Raw genomic sequence first — 16562 nt, 5'->3', positions numbered from 1 at the left:
TAGTGAAAGCCGATTGTGCTGGCCGTAGAAGGCCAACGTGTCAGTGAATCGCAGGTTATGGTTATTGACCAAGTTCCGACCCGCGTCGCTGCCCGTCGTTAACGCGCACGGACCAATTGGCAACGATTAACGCGTTTCCAAGATGTGACATTCCAAGTGTAAAAAAATCTACAAACACGTAGTATGAAACATATGTAAGCCTACTTGAAATTAAAAGTCTTTCCAATCATCGTCATCCCAGTCACTCTTCGCCCCCGGCTGTTTTGATGCTGCCTGTGTCGAGCTCGAGGATCCCATCGACAATGATTGAGGTCCATTCTGCTCCTTCCTTTGGTGCTGATCAAGATCCTTGAAAAAATCGTCGTCGTCGGCATTATAGAGTGCTGAGGTTTCTGCTTCGTGTTCCATCGCAAGGTGGTCATATCCATCTCGCCTCGGGCCGCCAGTCACAGATCCCACAGCCCCACCAACACTACTAGCGACGTCCACCCCGAATTGGCGTTTGGACCACTCATTGGCAGTTGATCCTGCGTCCGTTGCACGTTTCTGGGCCTCCGAAATATAACTCTTCATACTCGCTTGGAAATCGGGATCATTCACTCTCTCCATTCCGGGTTGGATAATAGTTTCATTCACAGTACGACTAGCGCCCACAACTGCGGAAGAAAATAAAGACCATCCCTTACTGAGAGCCCCCAGAGGATTTTCTTGAAATTCACTGAGACTTGGTGTCACTCGCGACGAGAGCCCATAGGAAGCATGATGAGAGGCCTCAGGAATCGGCGTGTTACCGAAACCTTGATAACGTCCACCCTGTGAGGGTGGTAATTCAGCGGGTCGGCTGGCATTGACTGAACCCAACGACGCAAAATAGTTCTCGTTTGCAGTCTTCTGGTCGTTAGAGGGAAAATCGGGTGTGACGCGGGGTGACGCGTTTCCAAAAGATGCTGGGGAAGATGAGTCGCTTCTAAGCGAGCTTCCCGTCATATTACGAGTGGATGCACGGGACTTTCGCAAGCCTTGGGCCGAAGATGGACGACTAGGTGTGCCGGAACTCGTTTGGGAATTATCAGGAGGTGGTGACGACGACCAGGGTTTGCCGGCGAGTTCTGCATCCAACTTTTGCACATAGTGGCATGATTACTGACCAACTGACACGCGACTTGGCGGCAAAGACGCACCTTTTCGCGATACTGTGTGGCTGCCCAACAGTGATACCTGTCATACGAACTGAGGGAGTCGCTGTAGCCACCCCATTCTACGGGCGTATAAGACTTCATGAAGTCCTTAAATGGTCCATTTCCACCGATCTTATGGCTCGTTAGAAAAGCCATTTTTCCGATCAGAATTGCAGCAAGTACCTGCATCCTCTTGACTTGTTCATCTTGCCACGTATCCATTGATATCGACCTTACGAAGCTAGAGGGCTCATGTCGTGAAAATTTTCCAATGCTCTCAGCAGAGGATATACGTACCTGACGTGGACACCAAAGCCTCTGTGAGTTCCAGCGCATTGCAAACAGAGAAATATAGCGAAACTAGTCAATGACTGGCGGTTCAGATGCGGACATTGCGAATCGATTAACAAAAGCACCTCAGGGATGCCCTTTCGAAATTTGAGCTACAATCACAAATGACGAGAATTTTAGACACACCATTGCGGATTCAGGTTTTGACAATCACAACAGACTCTATTGCGGAGATCCTCGCGCTTGGACAAATCAAGGAGGATCTTCTTGTAATCCATGAGGCGCCAAAAGTTCGGTGGGCTCTACAATGCACTTGGCAAGGAAGAGTGACGGTGAGCGACAGCAGGAGGGGGGTCAATTGGGTTAGCATGTCCGATCCGTTGACCCCCAATTTTGGCTACTTTTGGGTTAATTTGGGTGGGTTTTCGGTACATATGGATCGGGTAGGGAAAATTTGGTCCATTTTATGTACATAACCGATACAACCTCACGCCTACGCTACCTGAATATTATACTAATTTTTGGGGTATGCGACATGCCAAAAAAACAAAACCTACAGAGTACCTACCCTCAGCCAGGACAACCCAGCTGAGCCATTTTGTGTACGTGTACATACGGATCGGACTTGGCTACCGACGAGGCAATTTACGCACACGGGTGCTCAATTTGGGTCGTTTTCGGTGTCGGCCAAAGTAATGCATTGCCTTATGGAAACTTATTTTAATCTTACGGAGCCTTATTTGCCTTACAATCGCATATAAGTGGGCCGACAGTCCGAAGCGCGGAGATTTTCCGGGAAGCTCATAAGCGGTTGTAAGCCAAATAAGGCTCCGTAAGATTAAAATAAGTCTCCATAAGGCAATACTAGCTAGGGTTCCGGGCTTACACACGAACGCTCGCTGCGCTCGGATGTGTTCCTGCCCTTCACCCAGCTAGGCGGGGCTTTGCCCCTGCACCCCATCATTTTATTTTCTTCTTCTCTTGCGAAATATGCACCGCACGCGGCCCGGTAGCTCGCTTCGAATCCTAGTAACGATAGAAAGCAAAAACTTTATCGTTGTCGCCATGTATTCTAATTCTTTTTCATTTCTCATCTTCGAATGTCACTATATAGACAGTTGACAGTTACAGTATGCAGTGCCATGGCCATCACCAGGACGTGCGTCACGACGCGATTGTCCTTCGACGTCGAAGGACAAGTTGTCGGTCTCGCATTCTTCGGGAACACGGGGAAGGTGTGCATATATCGTGAACAAAGCTGCAGACATGGTCTTTGTATTTGTACTGAAACCCAGAGGGCGAACAGACATGACTGCCACCATCTCCTCGAGCTCGGTAAGGCCCTTCAGTGCTTGCGGGATATCAGCTATAGGCGGCCATTGAGTGAGCATCACTGATAAGATATTCAACTGACCCGGGAATCACCTGGATGGACATTATTCTCGGTACTCCACTTTTTCACGTCTCCTTTATCCTTGCTACATCACTGGCAGGCGACAGAGTCAGCTTCATGTTCCAACGAATCTCTCGACAAACACCACAAGTCTGTAGCTTCAGGTCCTTGTCAGCCTTCACAAAATTCTGAATAAATCTTTTCTCGGCCTCGGTGACCACTGACCATCACATCTTCCAGTAGATTGACTTCCATCATGTCGCTGCCATCGCCAAGATACTGGTCATCCACCCCTTCGGATTCGTCGCTTGGCGGAGGCTCGTCCTCATCAGGCACGTCGTCAATGGTGACGCGTCGCAGACGCGTCCGGCAGTCATTACATGTCGTGAAGAGTTGACCTTGCTGATCTGTGCAGTCTTCGCGATTTACTTGCTTTGAGCAGCTGGTACACCAGTGAAGACCTAGAAGTTGTTTTTAGACATGTTTGAAACCATATATACGTGTAGCAACTCACCTGCATGTTGTGCCTCTAACTGCTTGTCTACATTTCTCTTATCTTACTGGCAGTGAAAAAAAAACACGTCGTAAAAGCGGTGAAAAAGTATCAATTTCTGTCAACAAACTTGATAAATGGGTAATAATATTTCTTCTCTGTTGATTTTCGAGGTTTGGGAAAGGTAGAATAGAGTACGAAAGGGCTGCTCATCGCCAAAGGCGACGAGCAAGCAGGTCGCGCGACATTGAAACGGAAACGACAAACAATCACAAACAAAAGTTGACCGGGCCCTCGCCCGTTGATAAGGATTGCTCGCTTCGCTCGCAATCACCTTGTGAGAAAAGGCGTAACGTTTATAACCGCTTATAAACCGCCGTCAATATTTCCGACATTTTTTGGAGCGATGTCATCTTATCTTATCTTTTTGTGACTAAGAAATAACCTTCTCTGGACTGTTATAATATTCTCCTCAAGGTTGAAAGGATCATTATCATTATAGGTTCTTGGCCATAGAATCCATTCTAATAACCTGAAACCTATCAATCCAGCCAGAATCACTCCCAAAAACACCGAATTCGTGAAGATAAACTTTGATTGGCAGTGATGGGCTCATTCCACTGTGTCGGGTCGACGCTGTGATTGAATGAACATAAGGAATCCCACCATATAAGCCCATCGCCAGCCCTTTTGTTCCCAATTCCCTGTGTTTCCCGGTTTTCTTTGTGAACGGTTGCTCGAAAAGCCCACAGCCTTTCCCCAAGCTCTCCTGCGTTTCTCAGCTACAGTCCTCCAAGTTTTTACGCTTCGTCAACCCTCAAAACCACCCTTGTACCCAGTTACAACGATGATCCAGTTTCTCAACAACCCTCCTCGTCAATCAGGGCTGGATGCGAGGCATCACAATTCAGATGGACCCGAACAATGGAGTCAGTGGTCTGGCCGAAAGTGCGTCTCAACCTAATCTTATGAAATACGTATTCCTTATTTTTGGTTCCAATGCCCAGACATTATTCACTCGAAGTAATCCAGCATCCACTCAGAGCTCGTATGTGTGGGTTTGGAGATAAAGTTCGTCCTGTTATTTCGGCACTAGTGGCCCAGCTCAAGCTCACAAATTGTCCCATATCTCTAAACAGGATCGAAGACCACTCGCACCAGCGGCAGTTGCAAAAATGATCGTTCAACGAGATGATAATAGTCTTGTAGACGTGGAGTAAGTGGTATCTACCGCTTGGCCTTCGAGACAGATCGTTTGATGTCTGATTTGACCAGCGATGTGGATTGCTCCTTTTTTGTGGTTACCGTCGACTTATGGTCAGCAGATGGGAAACAGGAAATGAATCTCGTTCTGCATCCATCTTCTGCCGACCGATACATACCTACCCACACCGCCAAACCTCGTCGGAGGGGAACCAGCAGTTCTGCGCCGCAGCGTGGTTCTGGTCATCATACACCGTCATCCAGGTCGACACCTACACCTTCTCATTACCGTTCTGGTGATAATGTAAAGTCGCCTCGAGCCTTCGATTGTTACATCTATCTGATTTAGCTTGATCAGGCAAGTGGAAACACCGCCTCTAACTCACAGTATACGCCCGATAGCAGTAATCAAGGTTATTATACTCCTCAGAACTCAGCAGCCGCGGAGAACAATTCTACTTGGAGTTATTCTACTTCGCAAGTTAACCGGAACACCCCGTATCCTCCACCTATTCTACCTTCCTTGAGTTTCCGTACAGATACAGCTGTTGAAGGAACAACAACCTCCACCGATTCTTGGAATGAATCGGACTTGTCCTATCTATCTCAACTGGAAGGGTTCCCTGACCAAGCCATAGACCCAGCTCTTCGTTCATCGAGTACTGGTCGCGATTCTTCCGACTGGCCTGCTCGGCAATCACAGAATTATTCTAGTGATGGATTTATGCCTCCTCAGTACGACAACACGTCGGTGTATGCCCAATACCCTCAACAAACTGTACATCAAGCATATTATCAAACACCTAACTCCTCACAGGATCCTCCTCCACCTCCACCCTCTCACCCAATGTCGCTCCCTCGCCATACATACACCCGCACCCTGGTTGGACCCCTGTCAGCAAACGCAACTCGGCTTCTAGATGAACACCGGAAGCCTGGGATTTTCTTCCTCTTCCAGGATTTGTCTGTGCGAACAGAAGGTTTGTTTGCTTTCAAACACACTGCTTATCACTGCGACCACCAAAACACTGATTTATGGAACATCTGACTAACGAGCGTTTTTCATAGGCACTTTCCGGCTAAGGATGCGGTTGATGAATGTTGGGGCGTAAGTTCGGTGCCTGGTATTGTCGCCCTGTCTTATGAGACCTCTTTTGTAGACCTCCAGCTCCTGAGCTGGGTGCCACTCGAATTCACACCGATGTATCTCCTGTCCTAGCGCAGACATTCACGGAACCCTTCACTGTGTATTCAGCGAAACGTTTTCCAGGAGTACCAGGTATGTTTAATTCAAAACACGCTGCGGGTGCAATCTATCGACTTTATCGTACTTCTAATTTACCTAAAACTTTCCCGTAGATACCACTGCGCTTTCTATCGCTTTTGGTAATCAGGGACAGAAACTACCACTGGCATGTCTTCTCCCGCTCTTCCTGTCGTTTCTCCCAGCTGACTCGAATGTTGATAGCGCAACCGCAATGCATCGGGAGGAAAGCGTCGTCGTCGAGGTGGTTCTGGATCTGAAGACGACTCTGATGGAGCGTAGTCTCGAGTTGTGGATACTCAGTCCTGCTAGACACTAGAGAGGAGACACCCGTTTCTTGGTTTTTCTTGAGCCCATATATTATCCCCACATCTTGCGAGTGTTCCTAGCTTCCCTGGTTAATTATGTTTTATAGTGGTAAACGTATTCTCAGAAATTGTATCAACTTACTCCTGATCCTAGCCCGAACTAAACTTTTCTGCGTACACTTCCCTCCCCAGTTTACGACGTAACCGCTTCCCGTATCTTCTGACCAGCTTGACGGTGTCAGGACACTCCTCCCCAATCTTTTTCAATAACTCTTCCGCTTGAGCCCGTGATTCTGCTATGTCCACCCGAGGTGATTCCTGTCCTAATGGATGGATAATATGTCCATTGGTGAGCGAATGAAAACTCCACAGCAAAGCTCTCATTGCCACAGGATGAACGCGCCATACGTTCCACGACGGCGCAATCTGATATAATACATGGAGAGGTTCCGCAAAATCATCGCCAAACTCGTCCTTCTCGTACTCCAAATGAAGCAACCCATGGAGCCGCCGTTTATTTCGATACAGAAACCGTCTCCGTTGCCTGGGATTAACCGGTTTGGCTTCGGAAGTGACATTCATGAGTTCCGCTGACTGTTCCTTCTCCTTCTCGTGAAACGAGAGAGGAGAGGAAGGTGTCTGATCCCTTTGAAGATTCATAGTTAGTGAATGACGTTGATATGGAAGTATGATTTTTTCGCCGATCTGGAATGCACGCGACACCTCTCCTGCACGAAGTAAGGCCACAAGCAAGTAGTTCCAATTGTATGAGTCAAAGTAAAACCCGTGATCTTGGAACTCCTTCCAGACTGTGGCGACTTCCGTATGTTTACCAGCGACTGACATGGCATCGACGTAGATTGATAAGGGAATACATAAGATATTGGCACGGAGCCGTTCGACAGTGGGATCGTCTGGGGTGTAACCGTCAAGAATCGATTCTTTAGCATACTTCAGACCAAGGTCATAGATCTGAGGCCAGCATTCCTGGACAGCCTCAATGTTGCCAGCGCGACGATAAACGTCCATAAGGGTGGTTAGAACTCCCAGAGATAACTCGCCACCCTTCTCGAGCATAGTATTCAAGGTATGCTCAACGTCCCCCGGGCGACTAAGGCGAGCATAGGCGTCTAATAACGGTCCATAGATCTTTTCCAATGCTGTTGTCGCTGTATGACGCCCGGCAATTTGAGGTATCAACCAGGCTTTGTCAAGCGTTTGAGTCAGGTCCTTGATAAAGTCTTCTGCGATCGTGATGCCCTCTGTGGTCAAATGTTGAGCATAGGAATGAATCATGATGCTGAAAGTGGTAGCGTCGGGCTGGATCCCTCTCCGACCCATCTCATCGTACATCTCTCTGGCCGCTTCTACATCGCGACGTCTCAGGTATCCAGCGATCATGATGGTCAAGACATAGACGTTGACGTACACATTCGACTCCCAGTTCACAGAGAGCTCACACATCTCTTGATAAATGTCTTTTGCCATATCCAACTCCTCAGCATCGCAGGCTGACTTGATGAGTAATGCGTACGTGTAGGAATCAGGTCGCACCCCTGCATCATACAACTTGTTGAAGAGCTTGGAGACGACGCGAAAAGGGGCGCCGATGAGAACATAGGCTTTCAGCAGTGTATTGTAGACTTCGATGGTGAGACGAATGTTCAGCGTGGGCCTCGACCGTATGTAATCGAACACCCTGATAACGCCCTTCCATGACCCTGCCTGGACATGCGCATTCATCACAGCAGATACCAATCGACGGGAAGGAACGATGCCCTCTTGTATCGCACGTTTGTACATGGCTTCGGCTCCGATAGGATCTCGACGATGAGCCAGAAGAGTGATGAGGTTATGGTAAGTAACTTCGTTAGGAGCGATCCCGCTAGAACGCATCTGTGACAGGACGGTAGCGACAGACTCCAGGTCACCTCGCTTCGCGAATGCTTGAGCTAGCATCGTAAATACGTGGGCATCAGGTCTAAGAGAATGAAACGCCAGGTCTTCCAACCACATGTTCAATCCGTCGATGTCTCCATTTCGAGCATGACTATACATCGCGATGGTGTAATGGATCACGTTTGGCGAGTTCTGACGCGCTCCGGCTCGTTCTCGGGGGAAATATTGGTTAAAGAGGGTATTCACTTTGTCGCTATTTCCCTGAGTAGCGTACGAATGCATCAGCATCGCGAAGTCGAGTTCATTACGCCACTCTTGGTCGCTGAGCCGGTTATAGTACTCTTCAGCACGAACATGATCACCATCGTGAGCAAACATGTATAGGCCAGTTTGTAGATAGTATTTGAATGTCGTGCTACGAGGAATGGAAGCGAACAACTCTTTCGCAGGTCCCATGGCATCTTCTCTGACGAGAGCTCGGACTAACGACAATTGAAGGTTGTAAAGCGTGTGGATATTTTGTCGTTTCAGTTCATTATGAACATCGAGGCCGAGTAGAGGAAGATGGTTGAAACTGTAAGATTCGATCAATAATTCCCCCAATATCCGTTTGTGACTGGCATCAGATTCCAAGCTAGCGAGGAAAGAAACAGGATGTTGAATCTGAGATACAATACGTTGAACCGCTTTCCTAAGATTACGTCCGTGAATCTCTGGCTTTCCATGTTGATGGACAGCAGACCACCGGGACATGTGGGACCCGAAAGTCATCCAGTGTGCGGCTACGAACGTGAGCACGCGAGTGCTATCATAATACCGATGGACCGCCTGAACCAGACTCTGAAATGCATGTATAGCCCTCCACCGATCTTCGTAAGGGAACAGCAACTTTTTTGTGGACTCCACAATCTTTGCAGCTTCTTCTAGATCACCCATTAACGCGTGCGCTCGCGCGAGCGCACAGAGCCTCCTATGAGCATACTCGGATTGTACAACGACTCGACACTCGAGAGTTGTTGCAAGACGCGATAGACGCGTTCCCCAGTCGTGAAGTGTATGCACAGTGGTCAAACTGTCGTAATGGTGATCGGCATTGTCCAATGCTCTCTCTAGCAGTACGAGCAACTCATCAACCAACAATAGCGACAGCGCTTCTTCGAGTTGAACTGCCTCGTAGATAGCAAGCGAAGTATCCAGATCGAAAACGTGATTAGGCTGAGCCATCATTCTTCGGAAGTGCTGAACAGCAATCAACCTTCTGTCGTACAGCGGACCAGAGGGGAAGATGATGCTGAACCGGTGGAATCGTTCGGAGGTGCTGGTGCTGGAGGGAAGAGAGTTTGCATCCGAATGCTGTATCTCCGCCATTTGCGATGCCTGTCGCGCCTGGGGTCGGCTATGACTTTGAACGGGATGGCTGAATAAACGGGGTGAAGGCAGGCGGTTATGTGAAGCGTGTCGAATGATGGAGGAAGCCGTCCTTTGGAATGATGGATATTTGAGCATTCGTGGTTTGAATGACCCTGTCATTATGGCACGGGCCCTTTCTGTAGAGAAACGAAGGAAGAATGTTGTTGGACTGAAACCACGTTTTGGAGACGGGCAGGCTTACTATTGGATGGAAAAACGGTACGTCCTGATGTACACGTCCATTCTCTGACCCGAGAGGATTCATCTTCGAACGCGAACACGGTGCCATCCACAGCTTTCCCTTTTCCCTTGAGCTCTGCGCGTCGTGGTTGAGGATTGAAAAAGGATGCTGGCAGAGGCCTTGTAGAAGCAGGATACTTTATGATTTTGGACACTGAATGCAATGGGATTGGATGCTCCAAAGTAGAACGGCCGCATAGCACGATATTGAATATTACCGCTGCGACAGGCTCAAGCATGTAAATCTCGTTCCAGTATCGGGACGAGAGGCTAGGAGGCACAGTAAAGGTTTATACCTGTCGGTGGAGAAGAAAAACTGGCGTGTCACGAGACGCGTGACTGAGTTCGCCCTGTTCCGGAGCCGTCCGGCCCTGAAGTACTGGCAGTCATCCTGGATGTGCTCACCACACGGCTCCTCGGACATCCTGAAGGATAACAGCTTGGAGGCTACCATTTCGGCTCCTTACCTGCACTCAGTATGACTACAGTCGACGTCCCAGAACACGAGATCGTAATTGCCACAACGGAGGAAGAAATCCAACAGTGTTATCAGGTCCGCATCGACGTCTTTCACCACGAACAACATTTCCCACTCGACGTAGAAATTGACCAGTACGTACAAAAAAACTTCTCCTGTCGCTCGTGTGCTGTAACATACTTTTCCAGTTATGATTCTGATCCCTCTGTCAAGCACTTTCTCCTCCGCCTGACGCACTCCCTCGCTTCGATTGGGGTTATTCGCGGCACAAAGTTTCTCAAGGACAATGACAAGTACTACACCTACAAACTCAGCCGTCTTGCCGTTCTGAAACCATACCGCCAATACAAGCTAGGCAGCGAGCTCGTGCATGCCTTACACGACTGGGTAAGAACCGACGCCAAAGCTGCTGCTGTTGCTGCAATAGACCATCAAGGTCAAGGTCAAGGAACATCACCGCCACCGCTTTATGTCAGAGTCATTGCCCATTCTCAAATTCCTGTTAAAGGGTTTTACGAAAAGTAATCATTCTTGTCTTCGCACTCCACACACTTCTTCGACTAACTTCTCCCGTGCCCGTTGCCCCCTCCCAGGTTTGGTTACATTTCCGAGGTGAGAATCAAGAGTCCCTTGTGATTTCCCTTAACCGGTTTTGTCCAAACCCAATACACCAATCTCTAGTCCTCGATCTCGGTGCTTACGGCTTATTCTTTTGTCCACGTTATGTATATAGGGCCCCGAATTCGATGAAGACGGTGATCCACATCAATTAATGGTTTACAAGTTACCATTAACAGTAAATTAGGTCAATAAGTAAGATGTACATAGGAAAGGGTGGGGAGCGGGAGTCTACTTATGCCTTTAATAAACCTATTGTCTTCTGTTGGAAAGGCATATACAGGGTGAAAAGAAGCTAGCAATACAGTCTCGATCTTTAATACACAAGTCCGTTTGGTGTACGTTCAATGGTTCGAGGCGATAAAATCAAGTAACGAAGTAAGAAGGCGAGTAAGGATCGATATGAACATGTGAAGAAAAGGAAAGCAATCATATACACAAGCAACCGTGAGGGGCAAAACGGAGACGGTCGTGAAAGGTCATGAGCGACGAAAACAAAGGCCCAAGATATCAAAGAGAGAGAAAAAGCAACATAAAAAACATGAGCAAAAAAAAACCAACTCAAACTGTGCGTCGAGGGAAACCATCGACTGGAGGCCCTATTTCGCTCTCACTCTCCGACTCTACTTTGACAATCGGGAAGAGCGGGCTACCTGGTAATATGCTGAAACTAATACTTGTCCCATACGCGGTAGTCCCTTCCTCGTACAGCCTCCTAGCCGTCTCATATTCCATCTTCTCATGCTCGGCCTGAGCGAGGAACGGCTAGTGAAAGTGTTATCCCTTAAACCCCAAACACTGACAAAGTTAAGCTTACTTTGCGTTCGTCATCCGTCATTGAACGCCACTTGGCCGCAGCCAGTACACTCTGCTTAGTAGTTTCAGTCTCATCGCCGAACACCTCCTGGACCATACGGGGATCAGATCTGATCCGCTGCAGAAACATAAAATATGCGCTGAGCGGTTTCTTCGGCGCATTAGGATCCTTGATGTTGCTCTTCCTCGACTTTCCTGCCTTTCTTTGGGCAGACCGGAAAGCGTTCTCGCGTTTGATATCTTCGGGCGTAAGCGTGCGCATGTAAGCAGCGTGCTCTTTCTCCCTCGTCTCCTTCATCGCCTGAGAACGCCGTTTATAGGGCTAGTAGAGCGATTAGTAACCGGTATGGTAGAGAAACATAGGAAAGACTTGCCTCTTTCTCTTCTGCACTTAAGGAGGCGTACTCTTGACCGGCCTCTTTCGCCGCTTGGGCAACGTTAAGCTTACGTGTATTTGATGCTTGCTGTCGTTGGATCCAATCGGTGAAATAAAGCTGCCACGCAGAGGGGGCTAATTTAGGAGGGCGCAATGTCGATTTGAGCGGGACTACGGAAAAAAAAAAAAAAGGAGGGAACGTGAGTTTACGGGCAGGAATGTCACATCGTGTCAAATCGACATCCGGGGAAAAGATCAGAAATGGGTATGACATACCGGAATCATTTGACTTTTCTATGTTTTGCGAATCTTCGGGTGCGGGGTTGGACAGCTTTCGCCGACGACGCACAGTTGCATCGCGATCGTCGTGGAAACTGACTGATTCTGCACGACGACTGGCCATACTGGAGGCTGAACGGGTTTGAAGGTGGCTGGGTGCGCTAGAAGACTGGAAAGAGTGTACTGAGGTGATAGAGGGACGTGAATTGGGTATTCGAACGCGTTGGGTATGATCAGAAGACAGGGGAGAATGTTTTCGTATCGGTGAACGAGAGAAGGAGGACGCAGGTGTGCGTCCAGAAACACTGCTAGCAGGAGTGTCGAAAAGACCGGAAACCCACTCTGGGGTCTGAACCGACATCTCGGTAGGTGATATGGAGGTGATAGACGAGATGGAATCAGTTCGTTGCCTCTCGTAGATGGGAAGGCCACCTTCATCAAATGATGAAGAGGTCGAGCGGGGGAGTGGGTGAAGAGCAGCAAATTCGCTGGGTGAAAGACCGTGATCTTGGGGGAAATGGGAGGGTTCTCCGAAGGCAAAGAACGACGGTGAGGTGTGAAGATTGGTTTGAGGGATAGAGATGGGTAATGCACCGACTGGAGAGGGTATTGGAAGAGATTCTGGCTCGTGTATCCAGTTGTTAAACAGGGAACTCGATTCATCGCCGGTGGAAAACAAGGCACCAGAATCCATCGCGGGTGACTCTAGTTGATGAAATGAAGACGCGTATTCGTAGTTGACAGGAAATGTAAAGGTTGAGGGCTTCATGTCGTGATCGAAATTGTCCCAAACCATGGGAGCAGGCTCGTCCATGTCGAGAGGACCAAAGAGCATCTGGTCGTCTGGATGAGGGAAGGCAAAGTCAGAGGTCATGGTGGTTACTGGCATAAGGCGACGAGGAGGATGGGGAGGGCGAAGAAGAGAAAAACAGAAAGGACGGAGGCGGGGGAATATAAGGCGCATTTGTGGGTTATATACAGTCGTGATGACTCGCCGTGAATCTTGGATTCCTTGTGAATACTGGATAAAGAATTAAATAAAATATTCTTTTAAATCCAGATCGACAGCCAGATTGCGCCGGCAAATTAATGTTCTCAATTAGGCAACTCGTTCCCGGCTGTCTGGCTACAGAACAATAATCTCTGGTGTATAATACTTGGGATTGTTGTATATACTCTTTCCCGCCTCGAATACAGTCAGTGTCAGTCATCAACAGTGGACAATGGCTGCAGCACTCACCTCCCAGCCTTTCACATCTTTCATGATCTCCCGTTCCCGAGCAAGTGCTGCTTGTTGGCGACGATACGCGTCCCGATCTCCTTCGGCCATTAGGAGTGGGACCAGGTGGATGCGTGACCACACTTTTTCCCGTTGAAGTTCTCTAGGAAAAGACAGAAATCGGTCAGCACACGAACTGAACGCTTCCTTTCTCACTGCGGACCGGCTCAGATACCCAGTGACCCTTGGTCTGATAAACCAATAGCGGCCGGATCCTGACCACCAGGTCCTCGCCACGTTCAATCAAGTACGGGGCATTAATGGAACACGTTCTACGTCCAGCTGACGTATAGCGGTCGGTGGAAATACAAAACATACCGTCTCTCCAGTGCTCCCTGACCGTATCGATAAAATCCAAAAGCAGACACTGCCGCTACTCCGCCGAGAATGACCCACCCACCAGGCCCTCGAAACGGTAAATTTCTCTTGTATTTGATGGCCTCAAATCCCCCAGGAGGGGGCATATCCCTGCATGTCGTCAGCACAGCAGCTTTTCGGGAACACTCGCGTGCACTCACTGCCTGTAGGTAGAGCTCACTAAGAGTAATATTACAATCAGTATGCCACCAACAGCACTGGAATTGAAATTGAACCCACTGGCGTTGTGTTGTGAAGGTGGAGGTGAACGTTGAGAGTATCAAAGTGTCACGTGCGTCGGGAGACAACAACAACTGCAGGCTTCGCTTGTCTTGCCTTAGTTGGCTCGATATGTTTTGACATTGACCCGACGCTGAGTTGTCCGTTACACGGCGCCCTCTTTTTCTCCTCTCTACCACCATGTCCCGTAATACTTCCCCTGCGCCCCAAACACTCTCCATTCCTCCTCTTCCTTCAGCTCATTCTTCACGCCAAAAATCAAAAAATATTCCTATGGGCATAACTGCAGGTGCCGAGGACGTAAAGTACCAGGCAAAGTACAAAGAGCTCAAGAGAAAAGTAAAGGAAATTGAACAAGTGTGTCCCTCTTGATTCTCAGCGACACTTGCCACTCATTTGTTTTCAGGACAACGACAGGCTTCATTTCAAAGTCCTTCAGGCCAAACGAAATATTCAACGGATGAAGATTGAACGCGCGTTAGTATTATTTTTATAATGTAACATCTTGTCCAACTAAACTATGTAATAGCATTCTCTACGACCGTCTGGCTTCCTTTCCCCCCTCTCCAGAGCTAAATGATCATCAGAGTTTACCTCCAATGAACCCTGTTTCTCAGCTTCCAAGTTCAGCTGTTTCACATTCTGGTCATCCTGACCCTAATTACATTCGAACAAGAGTCCCAGCTGGTCCTGACGGCCGCCCAGTCTCCTCCATGGATCCTCCCATTGGTCCTGGCGTTGTCCCTTCATTATCATTGCATAATTCACGTCAGAGCTCGAGCGGTTCGGATACTCGCCAACTTCCACCGTTGGCTTTACCCCCAATGCAGGCTTTGGACCGGCCTCCAAGCCCCCTTTCGCGATCTCATCATGACGGTCCCTCCATACATCATGAACGCACCTCGTCTCACTCGCATTCCTCCTCTCGTTCGCGAGTTCATCCACCCCAAGCCTACCATCATGCGTCGCCTCACCAACAACAGTACGAGAATTATCCACCCATACCTCACCATGCTTCACACAGTCCATCGCTTTCCGAGCGTAGACGACACGACATTCATGACATGGAACCTTCTCGTGCGCCGCCACCCCTCTCCCCGACTCAAGAGTCCTCGAGATCGATATCTAATCGCGATCGTGTCCACAACCATCAAAGATTGGGACCGGGAACCTACATCAACCGCGAGGACCAGGCGGTAAGAGATCGTGAACAGCGTGATTATGAGCGGGTGCGCGAATGGGAACCAGAACACGAAACAGCTTACAGAGATGGTAACAATAGATCACACCAACAGCAGCGTCACCATCATTCCGATTCACCACCTGCTGTTCATCGTTCTTCGCGCCAACAACCGCCACCTCAATCTCATCACTCTCGCATGAGGGATGAGCAAGGCTACTACCTTGACATCCCTGCAGGCGCAGGCAAAGTTGTGCGATCAGATACCCCGGGATCAGGTGGTTCTGGTCATGGTCCTTCTCCAGATTCGCCACGGGGAGCTGGAAGTCAATATCCACCTTATGAGCTCGATCGACAACGTCCATATAAACTGCAGCCGGTTGGCGAGCCGATGGACTACGGACATCCCGAAGACCGCTCACCCACACAGTCCAGAACAGATCGAAATGGTGGTGGTGGTAGCGCTTCGATGTACACCCCTTCCGATAGCGGTAGTCGGAAGGAGAAAAGGCCCCGGAATGAGGCAGGTGGTACTATGGATGTTGACAATGGTGCATACCTTGCCGAGGAAAGTCCTACGGGCTCTGGTTTGAATAGCTATACCCATCATCAGGACAGGGATAGGAGTTTAAAACGGTATCAACCTCGAGGAAGTGAAAGTCTGGAGGACGTGCGAATGGGACCTTGAGAAACAGATCAGATCACGAAGGAATGGCCAACATCCATGGGGGGAAAAATCAATATTAGGTTGGTTTCACTACTCCCAAGTGACCTCCTATACCCTTCTTCTCTTTCACAATCTTCTCTTTTTTTCCCCTTCCTAAAGGCGACGGATTACTTTTTCCCCTTTTCTCCGTATATTATTTTACAATACTTTTCTTTTTCTTCTGACATTTGATTTCTCATAAGCTTTGACGTTTACGAATGCTTTAGCTATCCCTGGTGCATTGTATCTTATGTTGTACATTGTAAATCTGGCCTTTTGGCCTCCTTTCCCCCTACGTGTGCAAATGACCCAGAGATGTGAATGTCAGCTTCCGTTGACCGGAGGTGGTGAAAAAAGTCTAACGGTAGCTCCTTCGGTCTAAGTGGCGGTGATAAGTTCGAGTTGCACGATGGGTACATGATACGTGGCGCTTCCGCGAAATGGAGCCTCACCCCCGGATCCCTGTGCCCAGAGGCTGGTAATCAAGGCCACTACTCAATCTACGGATCCGCGCAAAGCGGGCGGAAGAAGCCAATGTTGACCCCTTGAACCCT

The 16562-nt window shown here is 48.8% G+C and overlaps 6 protein-coding genes across 7 annotated transcripts; 3 read left to right on the top strand and 3 right to left on the bottom strand.

Annotated features, from left to right (window-relative positions):
* Positions 1–210: 210 nt before the first annotated feature.
* E1B28_004666 (uncharacterized protein) lies at positions 211–1747 on the bottom strand (the record flags this gene model as incomplete). The annotated part of the gene is made up of 6 exons (XM_043149170.1): positions 211–1119; positions 1182–1310; positions 1362–1419; positions 1476–1538; positions 1595–1606; positions 1656–1747. 6 exons carry the CDS (start codon positions 1745–1747, stop codon positions 211–213), a joined length of 1263 nt encoding a protein of 420 aa, XP_043013774.1.
* A 2115-nt stretch (positions 1748–3862) lies between these two features.
* On the top strand, positions 3863–6215 carry E1B28_004665 (uncharacterized protein). 2 transcript variants are annotated; one of them, XM_043149168.1, is made up of 9 exons: positions 4013–4303; positions 4363–4426; positions 4495–4571; positions 4631–4862; positions 4917–5538; positions 5627–5666; positions 5719–5837; positions 5918–5970; positions 6027–6105. In XM_043149168.1, exons 1-9 carry the CDS (start codon positions 4203–4205, stop codon positions 6102–6104), a joined length of 1386 nt encoding a protein of 461 aa, XP_043013772.1. In that variant the 5' UTR covers positions 4013–4202; the 3' UTR covers position 6105. The 2 variants fall into 2 exon arrangements, with proteins under 2 accessions (XP_043013773.1, XP_043013772.1); XM_043149169.1 differs by having other exon boundaries at positions 3863–4303; positions 4917–5970; positions 6027–6215.
* Positions 6159–10007, bottom strand: E1B28_004664 (uncharacterized protein). Its single transcript, XM_043149167.1, has 3 exons — positions 9642–10007; positions 6273–9576; positions 6159–6211 (listed from the first exon to the last, which is right to left on the bottom strand). Exons 1-2 carry the CDS (start codon positions 9916–9918, stop codon positions 6281–6283), a joined length of 3573 nt encoding a protein of 1190 aa, XP_043013771.1. The 5' UTR covers positions 9919–10007; the 3' UTR covers positions 6159–6211; positions 6273–6280.
* A 60-nt stretch (positions 10008–10067) lies between these two features.
* E1B28_004663 (uncharacterized protein) lies at positions 10068–10932 on the top strand. Its single transcript, XM_043149166.1, has 3 exons — positions 10068–10291; positions 10346–10769; positions 10891–10932. Exons 1-2 carry the CDS (start codon positions 10158–10160, stop codon positions 10680–10682), a joined length of 471 nt encoding a protein of 156 aa, XP_043013770.1. The 5' UTR covers positions 10068–10157; the 3' UTR covers positions 10683–10769; positions 10891–10932.
* A 404-nt stretch (positions 10933–11336) lies between these two features.
* Positions 11337–14200, bottom strand: E1B28_004662 (uncharacterized protein; the record flags this gene model as incomplete). The annotated part of the gene is made up of 7 exons (XM_043149165.1): positions 14123–14200; positions 14044–14062; positions 13487–13993; positions 12244–13432; positions 11966–12138; positions 11593–11913; positions 11337–11540 (listed from the first exon to the last, which is right to left on the bottom strand). The coding sequence occupies exons 4-7, from the start codon at positions 13208–13210 to the stop codon at positions 11337–11339; spliced, it is 1665 nt and encodes a 554-aa protein (XP_043013769.1). The 5' UTR covers positions 13211–13432; positions 13487–13993; positions 14044–14062; positions 14123–14200.
* Positions 14201–14232: 32 nt separating this feature from the next.
* E1B28_004661 (uncharacterized protein) lies at positions 14233–16319 on the top strand. The gene is made up of 3 exons (XM_043149164.1): positions 14233–14479; positions 14529–14599; positions 14652–16319. The coding sequence occupies exons 1-3, from the start codon at positions 14303–14305 to the stop codon at positions 15988–15990; spliced, it is 1587 nt and encodes a 528-aa protein (XP_043013768.1). The 5' UTR covers positions 14233–14302; the 3' UTR covers positions 15991–16319.
* The last annotated feature ends 243 nt before the right edge of the window (positions 16320–16562 follow it).

Source organism: Marasmius oreades, chromosome 2 (assembly GCF_018924745.1).
Source record: "Marasmius oreades isolate 03SP1 chromosome 2, whole genome shotgun sequence".
Taxonomy (NCBI): Eukaryota; Fungi; Basidiomycota; class Agaricomycetes; order Agaricales; family Marasmiaceae; genus Marasmius; species Marasmius oreades.
Note: the sequence above shows the minus strand (reverse complement) of the source record. Positions and strands in the feature narration are given on the sequence as shown.